This window comes from Apteryx mantelli, chromosome 19, assembly GCF_036417845.1.
Source record: "Apteryx mantelli isolate bAptMan1 chromosome 19, bAptMan1.hap1, whole genome shotgun sequence".
NCBI lineage: Eukaryota > Metazoa > Chordata > Aves > Apterygiformes > Apterygidae > Apteryx > Apteryx mantelli.
In genome coordinates, this window is record NC_089996.1 from 14,543,318 (window position 1) to 14,566,012 (window position 22,695).

General features: G+C 53.7%; 2 protein-coding genes across 3 annotated transcripts in view; one reads left to right on the top strand and one right to left on the bottom strand.

The window, feature by feature from the left end:
• Positions 1-780: 780 nt before the first annotated feature.
• ARSG (arylsulfatase G) overlaps positions 781-22,695 on the top strand; it is a 75,071-nt gene continuing 53,156 nt past the window's right edge. Inside the window, exon 1 of one of the 2 annotated variants that reach the window (XM_067308531.1) lies at positions 781-823. The gene's annotated coding sequence lies outside the window, so the exon portion shown is untranslated. Of the gene's footprint in view, positions 824-18,341; positions 18,365-22,695 lie in introns of those variants that run through there. The other variant, XM_067308532.1, reaches the window with a different exon arrangement.
• On the bottom strand, positions 8,631-18,130 carry SLC16A6 (solute carrier family 16 member 6). The gene is made up of 6 exons (XM_067308412.1): positions 18,055-18,130; positions 15,932-16,173; positions 15,388-15,531; positions 14,264-14,392; positions 12,145-12,966; positions 8,631-11,516 (listed from the first exon to the last, which is right to left on the bottom strand). The coding sequence occupies exons 2-6, from the start codon at positions 16,164-16,166 to the stop codon at positions 11,275-11,277; spliced, it is 1,572 nt and encodes a 523-aa protein (XP_067164513.1). The 5' UTR covers positions 16,167-16,173; positions 18,055-18,130; the 3' UTR covers positions 8,631-11,274.

Below are 22,695 nucleotides of genomic sequence, written 5' to 3' on the forward strand. Positions count from 1 at the left end.
CGATAAAAGTCTGTTCCCAGGACCTTGTGCAGAAGAGCATGGATGTGAGCACAATTTAAAGCTCAGTATCTCCCAAGTCCAAATCCCAGTCTGTAGGGCATTAGAGTCCGATGAAACTAGTTAAACTTCCTAAATTAATAAAGTGGTCAGATAGATGCTTTGCCTTCTGTTCAACATAATTATTTAGAATTTATGTGCGAGCTTTGACAGTAAAGATCAAACTCTTGTCAAGCTTGTTTAAGTTAAGACAAGTTTTCCTTGAATATAGTAACAAGATATACTGTTTGGTCATTCATGATGGTGATTTTTTGCAATGTGGTCTACAGAATTTTGTTGAGTCCACTTAATATCCATAGGCCTAGGAAGACTTTTTTCCACTAGCAGTCAACAATATATTCAAGCATCTAAATCTATTATTGTCCTTTCTGCTTCTGTAAAGTAATAAATTCTTCAAGAATCTATAAATCAGAAAAAAAAAATTCTAGGCTAGTTTGTCTGGAAGCCCAAATCTGCAAAAAGTATTTACACTTGAAAATCTCTGTTTGGGATATTATTGTGTCTGAAGGCTCAGACTGGCCAGCTCAGCAATGTACATTTCCTCTTATGTAAAAATAATTCTGTGCGTTCATAGCTTTTCTGTGTGCTTCTCAATTTGTCTCTTGAAAATAGCCTTTTCAGTGGTGGGGTTTTTTTTTAGAGGACCTCTTGAAATATCCGAAGAAGGAAAAACCCAGAGATGCTTCCTGTGCTGTGGGAATAACCATGACAGACCTTTATCCGTATGAGCCTTGGAATTTCGACTTTGGACAAGCTTCAACAAAAGGTATTTCTGTTTTACAGCACAGCTTTATAAGTGGCAAAAAATAAAATGACTTTCAGGATACCAATAATCAGCTTAATAATAGAAAAAAATGCCAAATCATGTCTGCTGTTGAAGTGCGGTGGAGGAAGGTGAGTGGGCCTACTCAGTGCATAGCTGTATGTGTTATGGCTATGTAATTTTTAGAAGACTGATGTATTTCTAACTCATTAAGTTCTAGATCATTTTAAAAAGGCAGGATTGATTCACCGTGCTGCTTAGGCACCCTTTCTTTTACCAAGTTTCCCAAGCAAATTAAATTAGGGAGGGGAATTCCTAACATATGCAGGCTACCGCGTAGCTTGCAGTGGACTTTTTTTGTTGTAGAGGGAAAAAAGTGTACTGATTGTTTTTACATATAGAAAATCCTCATTACGTGTCAATGACTGGATCCAAGTCTCACATTACTTTGCTGTAAACTGAAAGCAAAGAGTGTAAAAAAATTACTTTGCTGGGGAAAGAGAGCCAGGTCCTAAGTGACCTCGCAGCACGTTCAGAGCGCGAGTTTGCCTCGTGGTCGCAGCAGGATCCTCTGACGCCTAAACCATCCAAATCATCAATATCTTCCTTGGTCCTTCCCTCATAAAATACTGCTTGGGTTCATTAAAGCTGTCATGTATTAGACTTTCCTAAAAACTCCATGCTTAAAACGTCAGATTCCTATAGAGATGGGGTAACCAGGTACGCCCAGCTACAAGGCTGTTTGGGTCCAGAGGGTAACGACCCCACGGGAGTGGCTTCGGACTTCAGCGAAAAATACAACTTAGAAAAAACTAGCATGAGAAAGAGGCTGTCAGCTGAAGAGCAGTGATTACAGTGGAAATTAGGGAATCGTGCGTGACGGGAGCTTCGGTGTGACAGCGGCATGACCCGGCGGAGCTGATCTTCTCCGTTCGCTGGTGGCTAAGCCCGGCCGCGCCTCGGTTCTCCGCTCGGCCGCCCGCGTTTCGGCGGGACGCTCCGGTCCTCGAGCGCGGTCGCGGCGGCTCGCGGGGCGTTCGGGGCGGCGGGCGCCGCCGGGAGCCGCGCAGGTGGGTGCGCGAGGGCGCAGGCGGCGGGAACCCGCGCTCGGCCGGACCCGAGCGTCGCGGGCGTGGGAAAGGGCCCGGCCGGGCTGCGCGGGGCGGCCCGGAGGCACCGGCGGGTCCTGCGCCGCTCTCAATCACTCGTGCCGCTAAGTCACGCCGCGGCCGCGGGAGGCGCCGGGCTGCCGCCCTCGACCCCCGGAGCCCCGAACCCGGGGCCTCGCCGGGCCCTGCGGAGCCGCCACCGGGCAGCGCCCGCCGCGGGGCCGCGCTGCGCCGCCACCACGGCCCCGGGGGGGGGGAAGCGGGGGGGGGGGGGAAGCGGCCGCGCTGCGCGGGGCGGCAGAGGGCGCCCGCGGGCCGCGCAGCACCGCACGGGCCGGGCTGGGCTCCGCGGCGGCGCCCGGTTCTGCCCAGCCTGCCCGGCTCGGCTCGGCTCGGCCCGGCTCGGCTCGGCTCGGCTCGGCCCGGTTCTGCCCAGCCTGCCCGGTTCCGCTTGGCCCGACCCGGCCTGGCTCGGCTCGGTTCTGCCCGGCCTGGCTCGGCTCTGCCCAGCTCGGTTCTGCCGGGTCCAGCCGTGGGAGCGGCGGTGCCGCGGCGCGGCGGGGAGAGGGCGAGGACGAGGGCGAGGACGGGGGAGGCTCCGCTCGCTGCTGCCCGCATCGAGCCGGGGGAGGCGGCGCCCGAAGCGCCCGGTCCCGCCCGGCCGCCGCCGCCGCTCCGCGGTGCCGCGGGCGCCGGTATCGCCGAGCCGCCGGGGCCCCTCGGTGGTGCCCGCTGCCCGCCGGGACCCGCCGCCGGCTCGGGGGGCTCGATTACAACATCGCTGCCGGGCACCAGGCAGCCTCCTGCCCGGCTTCCGCGCGGGACGGGTTTCACAACCCCCCGCCTCAGCCTGTGTTTCAGCTGTCGCTGTAGATACCGTAGCTCGTGCCTGCGCCTGTTTTCTTGTTTTTCTGGTCTTTCTGCAGTCATAGAAATTAAAGGAGCACAGAAGTTCAGGGTTTCCAAAGGAAACTGTGGTCTGCGACATGCAAAGAGATGTCGGTGGCGGAGAGTTACGCCTGGGGTTAGTGACAACCTGTTTGTTTGTTTTGCGAAGCAGGAGCAGGTGGTTCGGGAGAGCCCGCGCATCTGGGCAGGGTTCGGCCGCGCGCGCAGGTGGGGGCTGGAAACCTCCCAGCCCGTATTAACCGTGGTGTCATTTCTAAATACGAGAAGGAGAATGTAGTGACGAGGGAACCTTTTTGAAGTTAGCATTAATCTTTCAACATTCACATTAAAATCTTTTAACTTTCTGATTTCATGTTGCCCACTTAACATCTGTTGGAGGCCTTACTGGCACGGATGGGTGAAGACAAGAGCAAGACAGTGGTGGGACCCAGCAAAGGGACCAAGACATGTTCGCTGAAACATCTAGAGGTGTTTGAGGGATACCACAAGAGGGTATTAGGATGTCTCAGTGTGCTGCAGGAGTAAAGCATATATGAAAAGTGCATAGCATACCCAGAAAAGCTCCTGTTTTTAAAGAGTCACTTTCCAGCATTTACTATGGACTATTCCAAAATGTACTGGGTGACAAAGGTCTACCAGTGCATGAAAAACTGCACTGAAAAGCCAGTGCTGGTATCGTCTCTTTTGGCCAATACTGACTGCAAACATGGGGATACTGTTTTCGGTCTCTGCTGATGCTGCATGTATCCAGCGTTTTTCTTCAAGCACTCTTGCACACGTCCTTTATAAATAGATTTTAGGGTTTGATATATTATACATGGTTGCAGAAGACTGTGCTTTTAATTTTTTATTTTTGGTAAGACTCTGATAATAGGTTTGCAGGAGTGAGAGGCCCTGTGTAGTGTTTCCAGGTGAAAGGAGCAGCTATGAACAAACTGCTGTTTTTCGGGGTGCTGTCGCTAAATGGGGAGAGGCCGTCGTCGCTCGCGCGCGCTCTCGGAAGACCCCTGTCCCGAGGGAGTCCCTGTAAGTACCAGCATTTGTCCATACGGAGGGGTGATAGGAGAGGAGCCCAGGTCTGGTTGCTCTTAAGAGTTTGCCTGAAGATGAAGAAAGTTTCTTTTCATAGTTCCTGATTCACCAGCGTCACAGATTTAATTGGTGCTTCGTGAGACAGGTCTAATTTCCTGTGTCAGGGAGGTAGTTTTAATTTCCGTTACTAGGATTTAGTTAGGCTTCCTTTTTCCTTTACGTGACCTAGGTAGGATGCTTCCTCCTCTTGGCTGGCAAATTGGCACGCTGGTACCACGGCCCCCGATCGGGCTGATGGGTGAGAGTTCCTGCCATGCGCAATTTTCAGGATTAATTTTTGCTCTCTGCTTCACGCGTCTCCCTCCTTGCTCCCTTCCTGACTCCTGCATGCTGTGAGCAATTAACTTGCTGTAAAGTTTATGAATTATCTGGTGTTCTGGCAATGAAAAAGTACATGCCAAAGTGCATATATCTGTATATTTTTAAAGATGGTTTTGAAATAACCACTTAAAAATGGATATTTATTGCAGTTATTTCCTTGCCTATTAAAAATATAATTTGATATAAATATACAGTTCATGGCTGGTTATCGCTCTACACATTCGTTAGCTGACCAGTTTGGCCCATTCTTGTGCACCGAAGGCATTTTATACTGAGGAGAAGTCCAACATGTAGGCCTGACTGCAGGATCAGGGTCTAGTCCTTGAAGAGCATAGTCCAGGAAACGCTTTTAAATGCATGAGTAAATTCATAAGTGCTACTGTTAGTGTCAGTTGGATTTCACGTGCCAGGGAGCCTGCAGGAGCTCTGCAAGCCCATATCCTAGTACCCTTGGGAGGACCAAAGGAACAAGTGTCATCTCGGGGATTTGGAAGAGCCAAGCTGCTCCCGATGTTCGGCTCAGCCCTGCTTTCCTCGCAGCTTTGAAGTTAGCTGTGCATTTGAAGAAAAACACTGCGGTTGAAATTTTTGTCTCATTCAAAACCGCAAAATACAATGAATAAAAAACTTAGAGATGTCAAGATATCACTACAGATCTGGGAAGGACAGGGGCTATCTCAATGGAAATATTTTACCAATTAAAGTTGGAATGTATTTTTGCATTTAAACGCTTGGGCCATCTGTTTGCATCGGGATTTCTTGCGGCTGGTGTTGAGGGAGGGTATTTCCAGGTTCTCTTTGCTGCGAGCTCGTGATTGCAATATTGAAAGAAGCTGTGAAGGGCTCTGACCTCCTCACCAGCAGAGGCAGAAGAAAAATAGCCAAGAAAAGGGAGAGGAAACAGAAAAACTGCTTTTTGGCCTGCAAACTCTTCCTTTCCAGGTACAGTTTGCGTAACTTCCTTCTGGCGGGGAACGAGGGGTTGCGCGAGCTGCTGAAAGAGGGAAAGTCTTGCAGGGCCGAGGCGGTTTCGGTGCAGGTAGACGCGGGCAGGAGTTTTGCTGCAGCCGCTGTTCCCAGGACTGCTGTAGTTGGTTTTTAAGCTAGAATGGTTTGAGGGCAGAAACTTTAGATATGTGGGGTGGGCGTTTCTGAGCGGGTGCGGGGTGGGTTTTGTGCCGGCGGTGCCGAACGAGCTTGCTTTCCTTGCCCGGTGGTGCAGTTTGGGAGGGGTTGCCCGGCCACCGGCACGGCTGCAGGTGCCGGCTGCTGATAAACCGGCGCTGGTGAAGCCTGCGGTGCAGGGGGGAGGCGGATAGGAGCGCGTGCGGCATTGGCGATGGGGTGTTTGCGATCCCTGCACAGCTGCTTTTGGAGGAGCAGCAGCGGTGGGTGCTGTCCTGCATCGATGTCCTCCATCCTACTCGTCCCTCTTCTGCGCGTAGCTCAAGCAAACAAAAACGGCCTTTTTGCCCTCAAGCTTGTCAGCCTGGCACAGGTTTTCTAGCAGAACGTGATGTGAGGCTGTAAAAGTGCAGTAACTGATGCCCTTGCTCCTGAGTCGAGGTGTCCCGGTGAGGCAGAGCGTCCTCGAAATCGCCACCGCTCAGCAGCTGCCCTGGCCGCTTTCCCGCCGCGCTGGACGGGGTCTTCGGGCTGCAGCGGGCAACGTGCAGCTCCTGGCTTTGGTTGTGGTCACCGCAGGGGACACAAGCAGGGACACGGACCTGCCAGGGGAGCAGTTTTGGTAACTTTGGTCAAACTCTGTGATCGGTACTGCGTAAAACTCTGACTGACTCCAGTAGCCGGTTTGCCTGAGTGAGGGCACCAGAATCGGGCCTGAGGCAGCCAAAATGTCTTAGTGCTCCTCAGGTGATCCGTGCGTCCGTCTCCGCGCCACCTCTGCGTACCCTGTAACGTAAAAGCCTTGATGTGCATAAATTGCCCAATTTTGATAACTTCACGTAGCATTAGCGCGAGCTGGTGGAGGCTGGAAGCGAATGAGCAGAGCGGAGAGGCAAGACGACAGGTAACGGGGCCACTGGAGAGAGCAGGCTTAAGAAGAAGAAACGCAGAATGACCTCCAAATCGCTCGCTCCCGTCGCCGCCCTCGTTCTCCGCCTCTGCTCCGACTCTCTTTGGGGACGGTTTGCGCCGTTCCTCTGCCAGGCCGACGGTGGCGAGCAGTCGGCAGTGGATAAAGTAGAAAAAGGCGCTCACAGCATTAGTGAAAGCTTTGACAAAAAGGAAGCCAAGGGAACCGTTGTCCTGTTGGCCTTGTTCTTGCAGTGCCCGCGTGGAGTAAGTGTTTCTGGTTACGCTTGTGGCTTCTGTGACAAAGCAGTGATTTAGGGGGCTGTCTGTGCCGCGGCAGAGCTTCTTGCATGGGCCAAGCTGCTAGGGAGCAATATTTTACCACAAATTGTTGAGCTTGACAACTGCAGCAGGAAAGAGGGTGGGGGGGCTATTCTTGATTTATTAGGTGACTTACTGCAATTTGCAAAAAAAAAAAAAAAAAAAAAAAAAAAATTGCTAGCACAGCCCTAACTTTGCATCTCCTGCAAGTAAAAGTCTTTATTAGTGAAACTGGGGAGGGGAGAACAGTCCGTATTCTTCTGCCAGGAACCCCAGAGGTCACTTGGATCGGTAGGAGGCACACACATTTCAGCTGAAAATAGGGTTTTTTAATTGGTAGCGTCTCTGAATGCCGGCGAGCCTTTCCCAGGCCTCCTGCAGCACTGCTACACTAGAGGGAACTATTCCCTCTCTAGCCAGGAGTTGTAAGCAGCCCAAGCCCAGTATCCTTAGTTTCTTTAGGTCTGCACTTACAAGTGGAGGTCTAACAGCGGTCACCAATGGCCACAATGGAGTATTCTGTGCAAAACTTCACTAACCAACAGGAAAACGCTTGTCGTCATGTGGTATTTCGGTAAAAACTCGGGATTCTGTCTTTTGATGTTATTAAGCTGACATAAGTGCAAAATAATTACACTGGAAAATAATGTATTCTCTTTGTCAGTCTTTAAACAAAGCCAAAAGTTAAAGGAATGTGTTTCTAAAGCGGTGCTCTGAGAAATCGTAAAGATGATCTTTAAAGAGGGAGGAAAATTGCTTTTTGTCCTTGCATCATTGTAAAAATTCAGCTCATGTTTACTATGGGCAGCTGGAAAACGATGATCTCAGATACTAACAAGTAACATCTGAAAGGAATCATTAAAACACTTGTGCTGTTTTGTAAGCACCTACTTAACTTTTTTTTCAAAACCAGTTTAGCTATTTTTAAAGATTCATTTGTCCCTTTAAGTCCCTGACTCTAGCTTATCTGAAATAAGTGAAAAAGAACACGAGGTTGCTATTCCTTTTCATTTCAAAGGGAAAAAATAATAAAAAAGAAGCCCTCCCCCCCAAACGGCTGCCCTTCCACCTTGGAAAGAATAGAGACCGATGGCTTGAGGGTTTTTTTGTTTTGTTTTGTTTTTTTGTCCTTCTGCAAGCTGCCCTTATGCCTTTATTTCCATTTGGCTGGCATTGGCCTCAGTGAAGGAAGGCCATGGCTTGCAGGAGCAAGGATTTCTTTTGCCCTGCATTGTCCTCTTATTTACTGGTACAAAGTAGATATACAGTGTTACTGAATAAAAATAAGTGTTCTCATCCTATTTTGTTCTGGTATTAATGCCTCCATATAAGGATAACAGGTCGTGAGCAATTAATTTAAACCAGGTGGGGAAAATTACTCAAAAATTGTTTGGGTGCAGGGAGACATCAGATAGTGTTATGGCTTTATGTGCTTTTACTTATGTGAACAGTGTGGAGCATTTGTATTTTTTTTTGTTTTGTTTTCTAAGGAAGCTGTTGCAAATAATGTTTGCTCAGTGCTGTAATTGAGTCAGTCAAATTTGGAGACAGATTAGCTTCCTGGGAATTTGGTATTTGTATTAAGTCTGGTCTGCTTGCATGTGTGATCACCTCTGTTCTAGGACTTTTGCAACTAGAATGAAAACCAACTGCAATTAATATGTGTCAGTGGAATAATGTTTCCTTCAAGAAGTAGTTAATTTGCAGATTAATATATGCATTAAGTTGGTATTTGGTATTAAGGAGGAGAGCGGTATTACTCCTTGCAGGGCTCTGTGATGCTAGGAGTCACAGATGAAACGGGGGGGGGACATGTTCCAACTGGTGCCAGAAGAAATGAGGCTTTGGGGAAGAGAAAAGTGCCATTTAGTGTGACTATCCCCTGCTATTTATTAGCAGTTTGATCTGACATGTGAGGCATCTAGCCTGGCTTGTAGAAAGTATTCTGCAATGCCGAGATGATAAAATAATTACATGATTGCTGGCTTCTTGAAGACATGAGGATAATGTTCCTAAGTACCAGCCATTGAGCTGCCACTCCGGAGAAGAAAAGGTTGCTTGTAATCAGGCCGACGTGGGTAAGGGCTTGCGAGAGCACCCTCGAGGTCAGCACTAAGTCCTATAAAAGAACGTATGAGGGTCCAATCTGCAGGGTAAACACGGTGCTTTACGTGGAGGAAGCGGTGTGTGAGGGACCTCGAGCGCGGGAATCGGCCGCTGAACCCTGCAATAACACCCCGGCGCCTTTTCCCAGGAGAGAGGAGGGCGCGAAGGAAAGAAGTACGCTCACTTTCTTAAAAGGAAAAAAAAAAAAAAAAGTTTATTGCAAAACTCAGTGTTTCAGCGTATTTCCAGAGTCCGCTCGGTACGTTACAAACAAACCGGTAAATCCCGCTTTGAACGCATTAGTTAAAGCCTGCTTCTGGGTCTCCGAGCCCGCACGCACACATACTCACTCGCTCACCTGCTCGTGCCGCTACGGCAGCTACATCGACAGAAACACAGATGTACTGTGAGGTCAGTGACAAACATGTTACTCGATCTGTATTGGAAATCGTTGTAAAAAAAAAATTACAGTAGAACCTCGTAAATGTGCAGAACAGGGAGCTTTCACACACACACAAAACCTGGAGGCCTTATTCCACTTCTAAGCAGAGTTGTAATAGCAAAGTGCTGTAGTGAGGTCTCGTATTACAAAGACTTCAATAATTTTACAATTATATTCTACAGAACATTTACCAAAATGCTTGAAGTATCATAAATTAACAATAAATAAAAGTACACTTTAACGCAACATTGTATTTGTTCATTTAACTCACTGATTCACAAAACCCTAGTTCGCTGTGAGGGGTCTTCCAGTCATTGGCGCGACTTAGCGAGGTTCTGCTGTACGTGATAAAGTGCTGAGGCAGAAAAAGGACATGAAACTGCAGCATGGTCACAACAGGTCGCAGGCAGTGACAATGAATCGCTCGAGCCACTTCGTTGCAAGAGTGCCTGTTACTTTTTGGACATCTAAGACAACTAGAAAAACAAATCAAGCACCTTCCCAAAGAGGAGGGTGTTTTTTGTTGTGTTTTTTTTTTGTTTTTTTTTTTAAACAGATTGTCCCACATTTCTATGGCTGGTAAAATACACAGACATGTCAGTGTAGCAGTTAATGCGTGATGTCACTTCCACTTAAATACACAGATTTTTTTTTTTTTCCAAAGCATGTGTTCTTTGAACCAAAACAGACTTTATTTGTCCCCCTGAGTTGCCTAGAGGCATGAAGATGCATATAGGTGGGTAAGCAAGCTTGTGTCACGGGAGGAGGGCTCTCTCCAGTTAAGACCAAACGAACAGCTAGTATGTTGTCTCGTATAACCTTCTTTACGCATTATCAGGTTAAAACGCACACAGGGTCCAGTTCACTTCTCCCTGGAGTCAGCGGCCAAGAGGCTCTTGCTGACTTGGGTGGGATTTGGGGAAAGGGAGAAGGGGGGGCTGCGAGGGGCGGTTCGAGGACGCCCCAGGCAGACCCCGGCCGCCTGGCTCACGGCGCTGGGGCTCTGCACAGTCATTCAGCGACACAGCAGAGACTTACTTGTGCCCCTGCGAGTGAGTTCGGGGCATGTTTAGCTATTAAGACATACTGGGCCAAATCCAGGCTGCAGGGCAGTTTAGCTAGGTCCAGGTATACCAGCTGAGGCCTTATGGAGAGAGGTGCTTTATCTGTAGTTTGTTTTATCTCTTTCTTTTTTTTTTTTAAACAGCAATTGGGTTATTTAAGACCTACATATTAAAAACAGCTACACTCTATGCTGTAAAAATAAAAGTTTCCCAACAATTTCACAAGCTAGCAATACAAGATAGGTATTGAAAGGATTGATGGAAAGATAACTTTGTTATTCAAAAAAGATTATTTTTCCTCTCCAGTTATTTAAGCTAACAGCCTTTAACAATCTGAGAATAAGTTAATAAATACTAGTTAAATTAGAAACAGTACATCAGATCTGACTATCAATGGAAAACAGTTCGAAGGATACTAATTAGGAGAAGAAAAATGATCTTGTAGTGAAATACGTGCAGTCATAACTGGCCATAAAGATGCATGGAACCTCCGATTTCCCAGCATTTGTGACGTTCAAGTTAATTAGAAGAACACTAACGATTTTAAGTCAGCTATCCAGCCTAGCCTCTTCCTCACGAATCTGTATTTTTCTGAAAGAAAACTCAGTTTGTTACTGGTGCCTTGTGAAATACTCGTCTTTAGTTAGTATAATCTGTTTGTTGACTGTGCAGGAGTCGCAGTATAGGATGAACGAAGGCAGTCAGAGACTGAGCCAACAGTTCGGTGGGCTGCTTCGGATGTTCCCCTTCTCGGGTTTTCACTTGGGATCAGTCAAGCCTTTACCTATGCTCGTCACTTATCAGGAAAGCAGGAGTGTGAATCACATCTTCATGCTAGACAGGAGTTATTCTTATGTGGCTATCCATATTTTCTATGGAACTTTCCACTGTTGGTTAAAAAAAGAAAAGTTGCCTAATAATAAAAAAGTTGTTGATAGCAACTGTTCACATTTAAAATTTTGCATTCCCTTTAGAATGTAGTTTTAAAAGGTGGAGCAGAGCTGACTCGTTCCCCAGTCTAACACTGGGTACGTTAGATGGAGAAGGAACAGTTTTTTATGCCATGCTGTCAGAGCCTTTTCCTGAATTATCTGCTTTTCCGATATCCATTTCAATAAAGTCCTCTGGTAAGTCTTGTGGGACTTGTGCCACGTTTTCTTCTACGCCCTGCTTCCGACTTTGACACAGTCCAACCTTGCACGGCCGCACTAGGGACAGAAACAGGGCGCCCAGGACCATGCCAGCAGCGCAGGAGTAGAAGGCCGAGCTGTAGTTCTGTGTTGTATCCACTAAGACACCTAAGGAAGAAACATTCACACCAGTTAGTCACAACCGACTCTCGCACTCCCTTGCCCATCCCTCCTATAAGATTTTTTTTTAATTCAGTTACCACTGCGTCATTTGATTTGGGGGGAAAAAAGAAAAAACCTTAATGGCAAACACATGCTACTTAAAAAAAAGTGATGAAGCATCATTTCCAGGGAGAAATACTGTCATCTTCAGGCAAATCAGAATCCTTTAGTTACTGCAGGGACTTTAAGCCTGAGATACATCAGGCATCTACTTATTATGTTAGCAACTTCATCTTTTTGCAGAATGTCTGGTTAAGACATGCACAGTGAAAGCAATTCATGTGCATCTTGCACTAGAGCCTGAAATGATGCCAATTTTAGGTTTCTAACAGGATCAGGCTAGCACTGCAGTGTTTTTCCTCACTCCGAGGTTCCTCAGTGGAGACTGCCTCATCTTTGGGACTCTGCAGAGCTGCACTGCAGCAATCTTGTGGCTCCAGGAGTCTCCTAATACAAGTTGCAGGTCTTTAGTACTAGTCATAGTACCATCCCACCAGGACACTTCCACAGCAGGAATCAGCACTAATAGCTGGTATCAAACATAACAGAAAGGACACAAATGTTTTAGAGGTACCTGCAAGGGGTGGTCCAGCCAACCCAGCTAAGCTTTGAATGAAGACGTAGACTCCAGCTGCAGAAGACATCTTTGCAATGCCAACCACGTCGTCTTCTGCCAGCAGTGGGATGTGTGTGCCCGCCACCGTCCCAAGCATGAACCCAAAAAATATGCTACATGTCATCAACCCCCAGAATTCAGAGGCGAAAGGGAAGGCAAACAGTGCTACAGACAGCAGAATAACACAGATGAGTTCAATGTAGATCTTGCGGATAGGCTTTTTGTTGAGGACCCAGCCAGCTGAAATTCTTCCAAAGACCTCTGCGATTGCCATTGCAGACAGTATGTACGCAGAGTGGTCTTTGCTGATGCCGAGGCTGAGACTTAGGGGAATGATGTACAGTGAGGGAGCAAAGAAGCCCAGGGTGGCAAAGAGACCAAAGAACGCATAACAGATAAAGCTATAGTCTTTCATCACAGAGAAGTCCAGTAGTTTGGTTTTTGGTTCTGTAGGGGTGCTGTTATTTTCAACAAGGATCTGTACGTTTTCCTTTGGTTCTTCACTTTTCGGCTCTACTTTGGTTTTTCCAGGCACATTGCTGGGTGAGGTAGTTATTTCTACTCCTGAGTCGATGGACTCTATTGAGGTGCGCGTTTGCTCATTTTCAAGCATGTACTTTGTCTCTACGGGCTCTTCCGCAGGCCGGACTTTCACTTCTTCTTGCCCTTTGATTATGATGGGCCGCAGCAGCGATCCGCAGATGACGATGCTCAGCTGCAGCACCCCAACGGAAAGGAGGCTGTATCGCCAGCCGATCTGCTCCTTCAGAGCAGTGATTGCTGCGGAAAGACGGCAGAGGAAGAAAGTAACTGAAAAACCCTGCCCTCGCACCAAGAAGCTGCTTGAATTTACAGCTAGTGAAGTAACCAAGGCTCTGTTGCTTTCTACTCCAGCTAAGCTGGGAGGGTCCCCAGCCCCCCAGCTCACACAGCAGAAGCCAAGCAGGGGTTACTTCTGGCAGTGCACCCAGCGGTGTCCTGTCCAGCACCTGCCAGGGCCAGCACCTCACCTGGCACCCTGCACCCCATGTTTGAGCCCAGCTGCAGCAGACAGTAACCCAGAGCATCTGTTTAAAGCCTGGCTAGCAGCAGCTCTCCTTTTGGTAGTCACTTCTGAGGCTCCGGCTCATTTGTGATGTGCAAGGAACAAGGTGGTGTTATTTTTAGTGAATGAGAGCGAACAACATTTGTGTTTCCTCTTTCAGCTGGCCCCACCCTGAAACCAGCCACTAGAGGAAGTCCGTTAGCTTCACTCAAAGGTGCATGCAATGCTTAATTATGAGCCTTCATTTGCAATTAAAGCAGCTTTGCAGTGGGTATTAACTGAAAGCAAGCTTACTCATCAGAAGACTTATTTGAGCTGCAAAGGAGAGACCTTGGCGCCTGCACTGCACTGATGGGGAGAGGGCAGGCGACGTGCTGCCTTCTCGGGCCAGGGAAGCTCCTTGAAAGGTTCGGGCACTCCAGCAGCTGAGGCATGTGCTAAGCACAAGCCTGCTAGCCTTTAGGAGCGGTTACTTCTACAGCATATGCTTTAAATAGCTGATGTTTCTTAGTTGTATTTTTAGCCTGCTAGATCTACACTGGGTAGCGGATTGGGTATCGGCATGGTGTGCCCTGTTCTGCCCCGAGATGCTGGGAATGAGAGCGAAACCCTCCTTCCCCATCGTTTGCCAGGCACGGATTGCGCCTCTTCCCCTCCCCGGAGCCGACTTTCCTTCTATGGCTTCCAGGGCTGGGAGGTTTCAGGGTCCTCTCGGGTCAGGGCCTCAGCACCCATTGCTCCCGTGCCCAGCGCAGCTTCCAGGCAGCAGCTGCTGGCGATGGAGAAGGTGCTAAAGATTGTGAGACTGGTCTCCGCTGTACTTGTAACCCTGCCCCCAAGGACACGGGAGCCCACAGGCAGGCAGCTGCCTGCAAGGGATCGCTTGTGGGGTTTAGCAGCTCACCACGGTAAGACCTGCTAGCACTAGCACTAGCCCCGTATTTAAGGCCTTAGGGTCCCACGCGGTTGGAAGGGGGATCAGAGGGGTGTTGTGTTAGGCATGCAGCTAGGTACGGTATTTGGTCAGTATACCTGGCGCAAAAGAGAAGACAGCAAAACATTCTCCTGTAGATGCCACTGCTGTGACCAGCGAACGTCTTTTGTCAAAATACTGTGATAAAATGGTGACAGTCGGGAGGAAAGAGAGGCAGTATCCAAGGCCTGTGAATAAATGCCAAAAATTGCCGTAACAACAAGTAAGGAAGAAGGAAACACACCGATGCGAGAACACGTTAAGTCAGCTTTCCCGGTGGCGAGATTACAGGGTCATTTCGGCCAACTCAGCAAGTCACCCTGGAAGAGAATCATTGGGGAAACCAGAATGTTATTTTTTTTGGTTTAAAAACAAAGGGTTTTTTTTTTTGGGGGGGGGGGGGGGGGACAAAGAAAAGAGAACAGAAATCCAAATGCGCTAGATAGTGCCATCTGTTCCCAAGCAGCCAGCAGTGCCCGCGCTGAGGACCTCATTTGCTTAAGGAGTTTGAGCCTGTAGCTATTGCTCCCTTACGCTAGGCAGGCTCGCGGGGACACGCCGGTGGGGCTTGCCAGACGGGGCGAGGTTAGAGGATTTGATCCTGGGAAGCAGGGAGCGCTTTCGTCTCCCACAGGAACCCCAGGGAAGGGGGAGCAATGAGAATATCTGCGCGAGCGTTCGGCAGTGCGCACAGCCGAATCCCCAGCGGTCTGCCCTGGGTGACACAGGAAACCGGGACAGGAAAGAAAAGCAAACCCTCGCGTCCCAAAAGCCATCTGGAGAGCAAAATCATCTCCGAGGAGACTGGTTATGATTAGGTGCAAGAGACCCTGTATGCATAGGCTGAATACGCAAGTCGGAACTTCTAAGGGGAAAAGTAGTTATGAGCAGGAGTGCTTAAAGCAACTGGGTATCTCATGCACACAGATTTTAAGGGGGGGGGGGGGGGAGACACAATCATTTTCTCTGCAACCAGCTCTGGGAAAAGCTACTGATTAGGGAGAGTTAGAGCAAAGTTGCAGAGCGACTGATACACATCTTTGCAAAACATAAATAAATCACAGCATGGAGGGAGAGAGAAGGGAGAGAACTGCAAGGGAACCCTTGCAGCTAGGGCTGCATTTGCTGGAAGCTTCGTTAGCAAGCGGAAACGTTTGACGGGTACAGGAATAAGACAACTCACCAGAGACGACACCGATGGTGACATACATGTCCACCACGGTGCGGGCGAAGGAGGCCGCGACCATGCCGGTGCTGATCAGCACCCCTCCGGCCATCACCACGAGGCGGTGACCAAAGCGGTTGCTGAGCACCGTCGACAGAGGAGCTGGGAGAGAAGAGCTGTGTCACCCCACGGACGTCACCCCACGGGCACCGCAGGAGCTTTGCCAGCTCCTGTCCCCTGGGGACCCCCCCTCTCCTGCCTCATTTCTGTCCTCCCCGGGGCTCATCCCACGCCTGCGCCTCCCTGCCAGGCTACCCCATGCGCAGGGCTTGCACGCGGCACGGACAAGAGGGGGCTATCAAAGGGGCTGGCAAGCACGACAGTCTTCCCCCCCCCCGATATTTCTGGAACATGCAATCTATCCGTTTTTAAAGATGTTATTTATAATGGAGCAGTTACAAGAAGCAGAACTAGGAGTCACACGAGTATCGGGGCTTCACGCCCAGCCAGCAGCGACCGACCGCCTGCCCCGCCGACTCGCGCTGCCGCTCTGCGCTCTTACCTGTGAAGGTCTGTACGAACACGCATATTGATATTATCCAGGATATCCTGCTGTTGGTTTCATCAAAGCTTTCCATCAGATCATTAAAGAAGACTCCAAATGATTTTATAATACCGTACGTAAGAGCTTCCACAAAGAAAAAAGCAAAAGCAACTGTCCAGCCCCATCCTCCATCAGGCACTTTAGTATAAACATTTGGAGTGGCGCACGACATTTTTACAGCTTTGACAGTCATTCTTGATCTGGAAGAGAGGGGAGAAAGAGCCAGGCATCAGTTTAGGATGAATTTTGCTTACAAATGCACAGCTCGGTACCTGCAACATCACGCAAGCTGTTGTTAGTGGGTCTCTCTGCTGCCGAGAGACTAAATGCAGGAGTCGGGGAGAAGTTTCTCCCCCGTGGGGCGATAGGGCTGGTTTGTCCGTCCGCAGCCTTTGAGCCAGGAACGAGAAACTCGTCGCTCGGCATCGGGCTGGCTGCTCCGGTCAGCGGTTCGGAGCAGTCATCTGAGCACAGCTGCAGGAGGGATGCGGTTCGTGAAAAATCCACCGCGGGACCAGTCTCACGCCCGCCGGACAATGCCGCCCTAATCCCCTCGCTAACCTGCCCCACGGACTCTTCCCGAAATCCCCACCGCCGCTCCGGGACCGAGACACCCGACGGCACGGCCAGGGCCGCACTGCTAGGCGGTGCCAGGTTATTTCCCTGCAGAGCCGGTCGGTATGACGATCGCACGCTGCGGCTTTTTAAAGCTGTGGGGAGTTTTCCCGAGTGGCCGTGGGGATCCAGGAGAAAAATAACTTCTCGGGAGCGTGCCGGCTTGCCGAAATGGCTGTGGCACCCACTCCCTTCCCCTACCTTGGTTTGGGGAGTGCGAGGGCTGCCGGCTTTCCCACGTGACCCCCAGGCGCCGTCCCGTGGGATGGGGATGTTTTAGGTGGGAGACCCTCTGCTTCGCCTCGAGGCTTTTGGCACGCGGGGGGGGGGGGGGGGGGGCCGGTTTGCCGTCAGCACGGGGCTCCTCAAAGCCCAGCACCCGGCTCAGGGCGCCTGCGGAGGGGAGCGACCCCCGGGCAGGGTCCCGCGTGCCTGGCCCCCGCGGCGTGCACGGGGCGAACCCACGGCTCCCGCGCGCCGCTTCCTCCCCGCGCCGCGCTCTCATCGGGCGTTTTGCTTCCTCCATCTTACGCTCAAAATAATCCGCATTATTTTCTCGGCAACGGCACCTCCCGGGGCTCCAGCCGTACCTTCCCCATCCCGCCGCCCAACTTTCCGCGGTTAGCCGGATGCGGGGCACGTGCGCTGCCGGTCGCGCCGGCGGTGCCGCGGCCCGTTCGGAGCGGACCCCACGCGCGGGCCCGCGGGAGCCGGCGCGACGGGCGCTGCCGGGGCGCGAGGAAGGCGCCGCGCGAGGGATGCGCGGGCGGATGCTGCCAGCAGCCCGCCGCAGCGCCGGGGGCACGTCAAGGCCGGGCCGCGGAGCGCGCAGCAGCTTTGCTGCGCGACGATGGAGCTGGGCGCGGGCCGGCGCATCCCCACGCGGGGCCGGGAGCGGGGTGCGGGGCAGCCCCCCGGCAGGGGCTGAAGCCGCAGCCCAAAGTTGGCTTGAAAGTGCCTCGACCCCCAGCGCGAGAGGCGCCGGGTCCGCGCGTCCGCCCGGATTCCTGGGTCACTGCACGAGCAATGGTGAGAGATTAGATTAGAAGGAAGCGCGCTATTAAAAACAAAACAAAAAAAAAAAACAAAAAAAAAACCCCAAACAAAAAAACCTTGCAGTACACATTAGGCATTAAAAAAAAATTCAGTAATTAGGATGAGCGATGTGGAAGGGGGAGGGGGAAAAATCCCTCGGCAGACCGTGGGGGCCCAGCCTCGCCCCCCCGCTCCCGCATCACTTTCCCAACATTTCGGGCGCCCTCGCTCCCATTTGCGCATCGCCGCCGCCGCCGCCGCACCGGCTCCGCGGCGGGCGCCGGTGCTGCCGGCTCGAAATAAAGCGATGCGGAAAAATGAGGGGGGGGGGGAAGGGAGGGAAAAAAAAAAAAAGGAAAAAATAAAAATAATAAAAAAAAGGGACCCCCCGCGCCCCCCGGCGAAGGCGGCCGGGGCCGAAGCGCACTCACCGGGCGGCGTGGCGGGGCTAGGGGCTGCCCATGGCCGCGGCGGGGCCCGCGGAGCCGCTGCCGCCGGCCCCTGCTGCTCCGCTGCCCGCGGCGGCGGCTGCTCGGCGCTCGCTCCCAGCCCTTATATACCGGCTGCAGCCGGTCTCCGCCGGCGGCTCCGCAGCGCCATGTGCGCGCCGGGCCCGGCTCGCCCCAGCCCCAGCCCCAGCGCCGGCACCGCGTGCGCCGCGCAGGGGCGGTGCTGCCCGCGGGGCCGCGCGCGGAGCCGGGCGGAGCGCGGCGCGGCGCGGCGCGGTGCGGCGTGGGGGAGGTACGCGGGGGGCGCGCGGGGCCGCGCCGGAGCGCGCACAGGGGAGGCGGCGCGGGGCCGCGCAGCCCGGGGGGGGGGGGCGGGGGGGCGCTGCGCGCTGCAGGCTGCGCGCTAAGGTGCGCGGGGGGGATGGGGCAGCTGCGCGGGGGCGCGCTGCAGGGTGCGCGCGCTACGATGCGCGGGGAAGTTTGCAGTGGGGCCGCGCTGCGGTGCGCGGGAGGAGGGGGTTTGCAATGGGGTCGCGCTGCGGTGCGCGGGGGGGGGGGGGGTTGCACGGGTCCGCGGAAAGATGCGCGGCGGCCGGGGTATCCGCACGTGGGGGTTGCACGGGGCCGCGCTATGCTGCGCGGGGAGGGGAAGCCGCCCCCCCCCCCCCGGCGCGCCCCCGCGGAGCCCCGCGCAGCGGCCCGGGGGCGGCACCTGCTGCGGCGGCGGCGGCGGCGGCGGCGGCTCCCCTGCAGCCCCGCGGGCGGGCGGCGGCGGCGGGCGGCGGGAGCAGCGCCGGGCACAGCAGGTTCCTGCCGGTTCCTGCCTGCGAGGCGCCGGGGGGGGCCGGGAGCGGGGGCAGCCGGCGGCGCGGGCAGGTTGGGGGGGGCGTTTTGGGGCCCTGCCCCGTTGGCGTTTGCGCGGCAAAGTTTTGCATCCCTTTGTCTGCAGAGACGCCTTCGCTCTCCCGGCGGAAAAGGGGCGGAAAAGGGGCGAGATCGTACAAGTCGGGGTGTCAGCAGAAGACGCGTCTGCAGGCCCCACGCGCGGGCAGCAGCGGGGACATCTGCGCCCCGCTTCGCCCCGAGTGCCCGGCGCAACACAGGGAGCATCCTCGCCGGGCGCGTGGCAGGGAGCGGAGCGGAGCAGTGACCGGCTGGCGCTCGGCACGGCGAGCGGGACCGGGCCGCGGCCGCTCGGACAGGGCGCAGCGCTCTGGCCCGCCGGAGCCCGGGCGGTCACGGGACCGTCGTGTTTGCGGGCTCGGGAGCGCTCCTGCCTCGCTCCGTGCCGCGGCTCAGGTTACGGCCGGGCTGGGAGCCCGCGGAGCGCTCCTAACAACGAGGAAAAGGGGGGAAATGTTTATGCAGGACGCTTAAAAACAGTGATTTGCCAGTCAGTCGCCGAGCACACGAGGCAGTGCACTGTGCCGCCTCATCCTCGGGGTGGAGGGGAGCCGCCTGCACGCTGGGCGTCGGGGCACGGCCACGGATGCAGCGGGCTCAGGGCATCCATGGGGAAACCCCGTGGGAACGGTCCCGCATGGCTGCAATTGCAGCAGGATCGGGGCATCTGCAGGGAAACCCTATGGGAATGGTCCTGCATGGCTGCGGAGGTAGCGGGCTCCAGGCATCCGTGGGGAAACCCCCGGGATGGTCCCGCATGGCCCTGCAGGGAGCCCCCGGGGGGGTCGGGCAGCCCAGGGTGCCGCTGCGGGCCGAGGCACGGAGTCACCGGGAGGCTCCGCAGGGAGCGCGGAGCCGAGGTGTCGGCGCCAGCCGTGGTGGGCAGCCGGGAAGGCGGCGGCAGCTTGAGCGCCGCAGGGACGGGCAGCCGCTCCCCGCTGCCGTCGGCATCCCCTGCCTTGGCACGCGGACGCGGCGCGGAGATGTCGGGAAGCTTTCGGGGCCTTGCGCCATTAATTACGGCTTGTGAGCGAGTGACTTTTGCCCATAAATAATAGTATTTTGTTCAGCTTGGCGCAGGGAATAGAACCGGATCCGGCTTGCCATCGGCAAAGCTGCGTTACCGCCGTGCCGGCCAAGGAGCCGGGGGCAGTTCGCAGGGTTAAAGTGGAACCTGGTGGTTTTGCTTTACACCCCCAAAATTACTGGAGTTAGTGAAGTTAAAGGGCTCGTTCAGTTCCAGCCCCCTCTGCGAGGGCGGCGCAGGGTGACGGCTCCTTGCGTGATCCCTTCCTGGTCCTTTTTTTCATTCCTGGGAAAAGCTAGTGGGGGCCTTACAGGTAAGTTTAGTGGGCAGCTCAGGCACAATTCCTGTAAATCTCTGACAAATTGGGCAAATGCTCTATTGTTCCGCTCGGGAACTTCGAGCAAGCTCCCGCTGGCTGCTCGTGGCAGGTCTGCTCAGATGTCTGCTGACTTGGGCGAGCAGCTCGTCACCGTTTCTTCGGAGCTGAGGCTTCGGGCTGACTCATTAGCTGCAGTTCCTTCCCGCTGGAGACATCTGCCTGGAAACTGCAATGCGGGGCGGGGGAGTTCCCGCGCACCCCCCGGGGCGGCCCGCGGCCCTCTGCCCACGGCAGCCTTCCTCCGCTCCTTCCTGGCCTCCCGGGGAAGCTACCTACGGATGTGAGCTACGTCCTGCGAGGTTGCTTGCAGTCCCATCCTAATAAATCACAGTCCGAGCACCCGTCTGGGCCGATGGGGATGGAGGAGGACCATGCGTGGCATTAGGGAGGCTCGTATTTTCCCATCGCACGGGGAAATCCCTTTCCTGTGGCTTCTTGTATTTTTATTTTTGTATTTCCATTCTTTTGGGTATGGAAAAATGGTGACCGCCTCGTCTGGCCAAAGAGAGCCGCTGTGCCGTTAGACAAGCTTTTCCTTGCGGATCGGTTGCCCTCCCCAGGTTGTAGTTCTTCCCAGCAGCTGCAGTGCAAGTGGTTATGGGACAACAAGAGGTTTGTGCCTCCAGGGGAGAAATAAGCATGCAAATATCTTTGGCACGAAAAAACCAAAGGAGATTTACTCGTTGGTATTTCTTGTCAGTACTTCGCATCTGTCTCTCTGCTTCACCTTCTCCTTCTTTCCCTTTGCCCTTTCTAAGGCTTTTTCCCAAGTGCGGTGAGACTTCACGGAGGCGTTTGGGTTGGAGGGGACCTCTGGAAGGCGCCTGGTCCGGCCGCCACGGATGGGGTGAACTCACGCTCGTGCACGGCCGCTTGCCGCGAGGCCGGTCGAGCTGTGGCCGTCTGCAAGCGTCGTCCACCCTGCAAACCGCTCGCTCTGCGGGAGGGAGGAACAGGCCACCGCGCGGGTCGCTGCGTGGCTGTGGGAGGCGTCCTGCCCCCTCGCCGGCTTATCGTCCTGTTCAGCGCTTTGCTCCGTGGTGGCGTTCGCAGCCTGGGTGCGCGCGCTGTGTTTAAGGGGTCTGCAAACCGTAGCAAAAAGCAAACGCGCCGTCGGGCACAGGTTGGCCGGGGATCCGGATTTCCCCTGGAAAACGTTGTGGTGTGCAAACAGGGAGCGTGAGCCCCTGCTCTCTGCTCTCAGGTGGCTCCGGGACTGCAAGTTCATTTATTCTGCTCGAGTTTGTCTAGCAGGAATAAGGCTTTCTGTAAAAGGCCCTGCAGTTAGATGGGTGAAAAAAATTCTCCTGCCTAAGTATCTGGCAGAAATCCTAGCAAATCTGCAAAAATATGTTTTTGTCAGTGCTGCTTATTCTGGTAGGAGAACTAGTATAAACTGTTCCGGTAGAAAACCTTTTCCTGGAATAGTCTCTTGACTCTGTTCAAAGCATCGTGAATGCAGTTTTCGCAGGAGTGCAGCTTTGCCGGGAAGGTTGCTGGTACGGAGGAGGCCGAGCAAGACAAAAGCAGAACCTGTGCTCTGCTCTCCACAGAAACCACTCGCACGGCATCTGCCGCCCTTTGCCGTGCTCCAGTCGGAAATAAAATCCGGGCATGGTTAATTTAGGCGGCCAGGGCGGCGTGCGGTGCCCTGCGGTCGGCGGCGAAGCCCCGGCACGCGCCGTGGGTCCGGGAGCCTTGCAGCTGCCGGAGCCCTGGAGACGGTCTTGAGTTTCTGGGCTCCTGCTGCGTCCTGTCTCCCTGCTTTTCATGGCCTGGATATCTGCCTGGGCTTTCGGTGGGTTGCTGGAGAGGTTTTGGGAGATCGGAGGGGACCGGACGCCAGGCGCTGGGAGCTGCTCGCGGCCGCTCGTCCCAGCCGCCCTGGCCCGGGAGACTTCAAAGCGCGGCAGGTTCCTGGGCTCCGGCCGCGGCTTTGTTCTCCAGACAGGCGTGAAAATGCGAAAGAATGTGAAAAATGTGAAAATGAGCGGGCTGGCCCCAAGATTTGTAAACTTCTGGTTAATGTGTGATAAATCCGTGGCAGAGAGGCTGAGCACCGGGCGGGCAAGCTGGGGTGCCGGGCGGGCGGGCGAGGGCGGTGGGGGCATCCCCGAGCGGAGCGGGCATCCTCCGGTCCCCGTCCCGCAGGCCAGCCCCAGCGCTACCTTGCCGTATTCTGCCTGTTTTGAGCAAACCAGGCTGGGGAGAGGCTGCGGGGCTTTTCTGAACTGGTTTCTCCGGTTTTGACTTATCCCTTGTCATTCTTCGAACCACATTATCTGACTTCATAAAAACACCTACTTTTACCTGC

Coding starts and splice junctions, on each gene's coding strand:
- SLC16A6 (XM_067308412.1), bottom strand. CDS start 16,166: ATGACTGTCAAAGCTGTAAAAATGTCGTGCGCCACTCCAAATGTTTAT. Junction 14,393..15,387: donor CACCATCGGTGTCGTCTCTG/GTGAGTTGTCTT, acceptor ATTTATTCACAG/GCCTTGGATACTGCCTCTCT. Junction 11,517..12,144: donor GGCTGGACCACCCCTTGCAG/GTACCTCTAAAA, acceptor TTTCTTCCTTAG/GTGTCTTAGTGGATACAACA.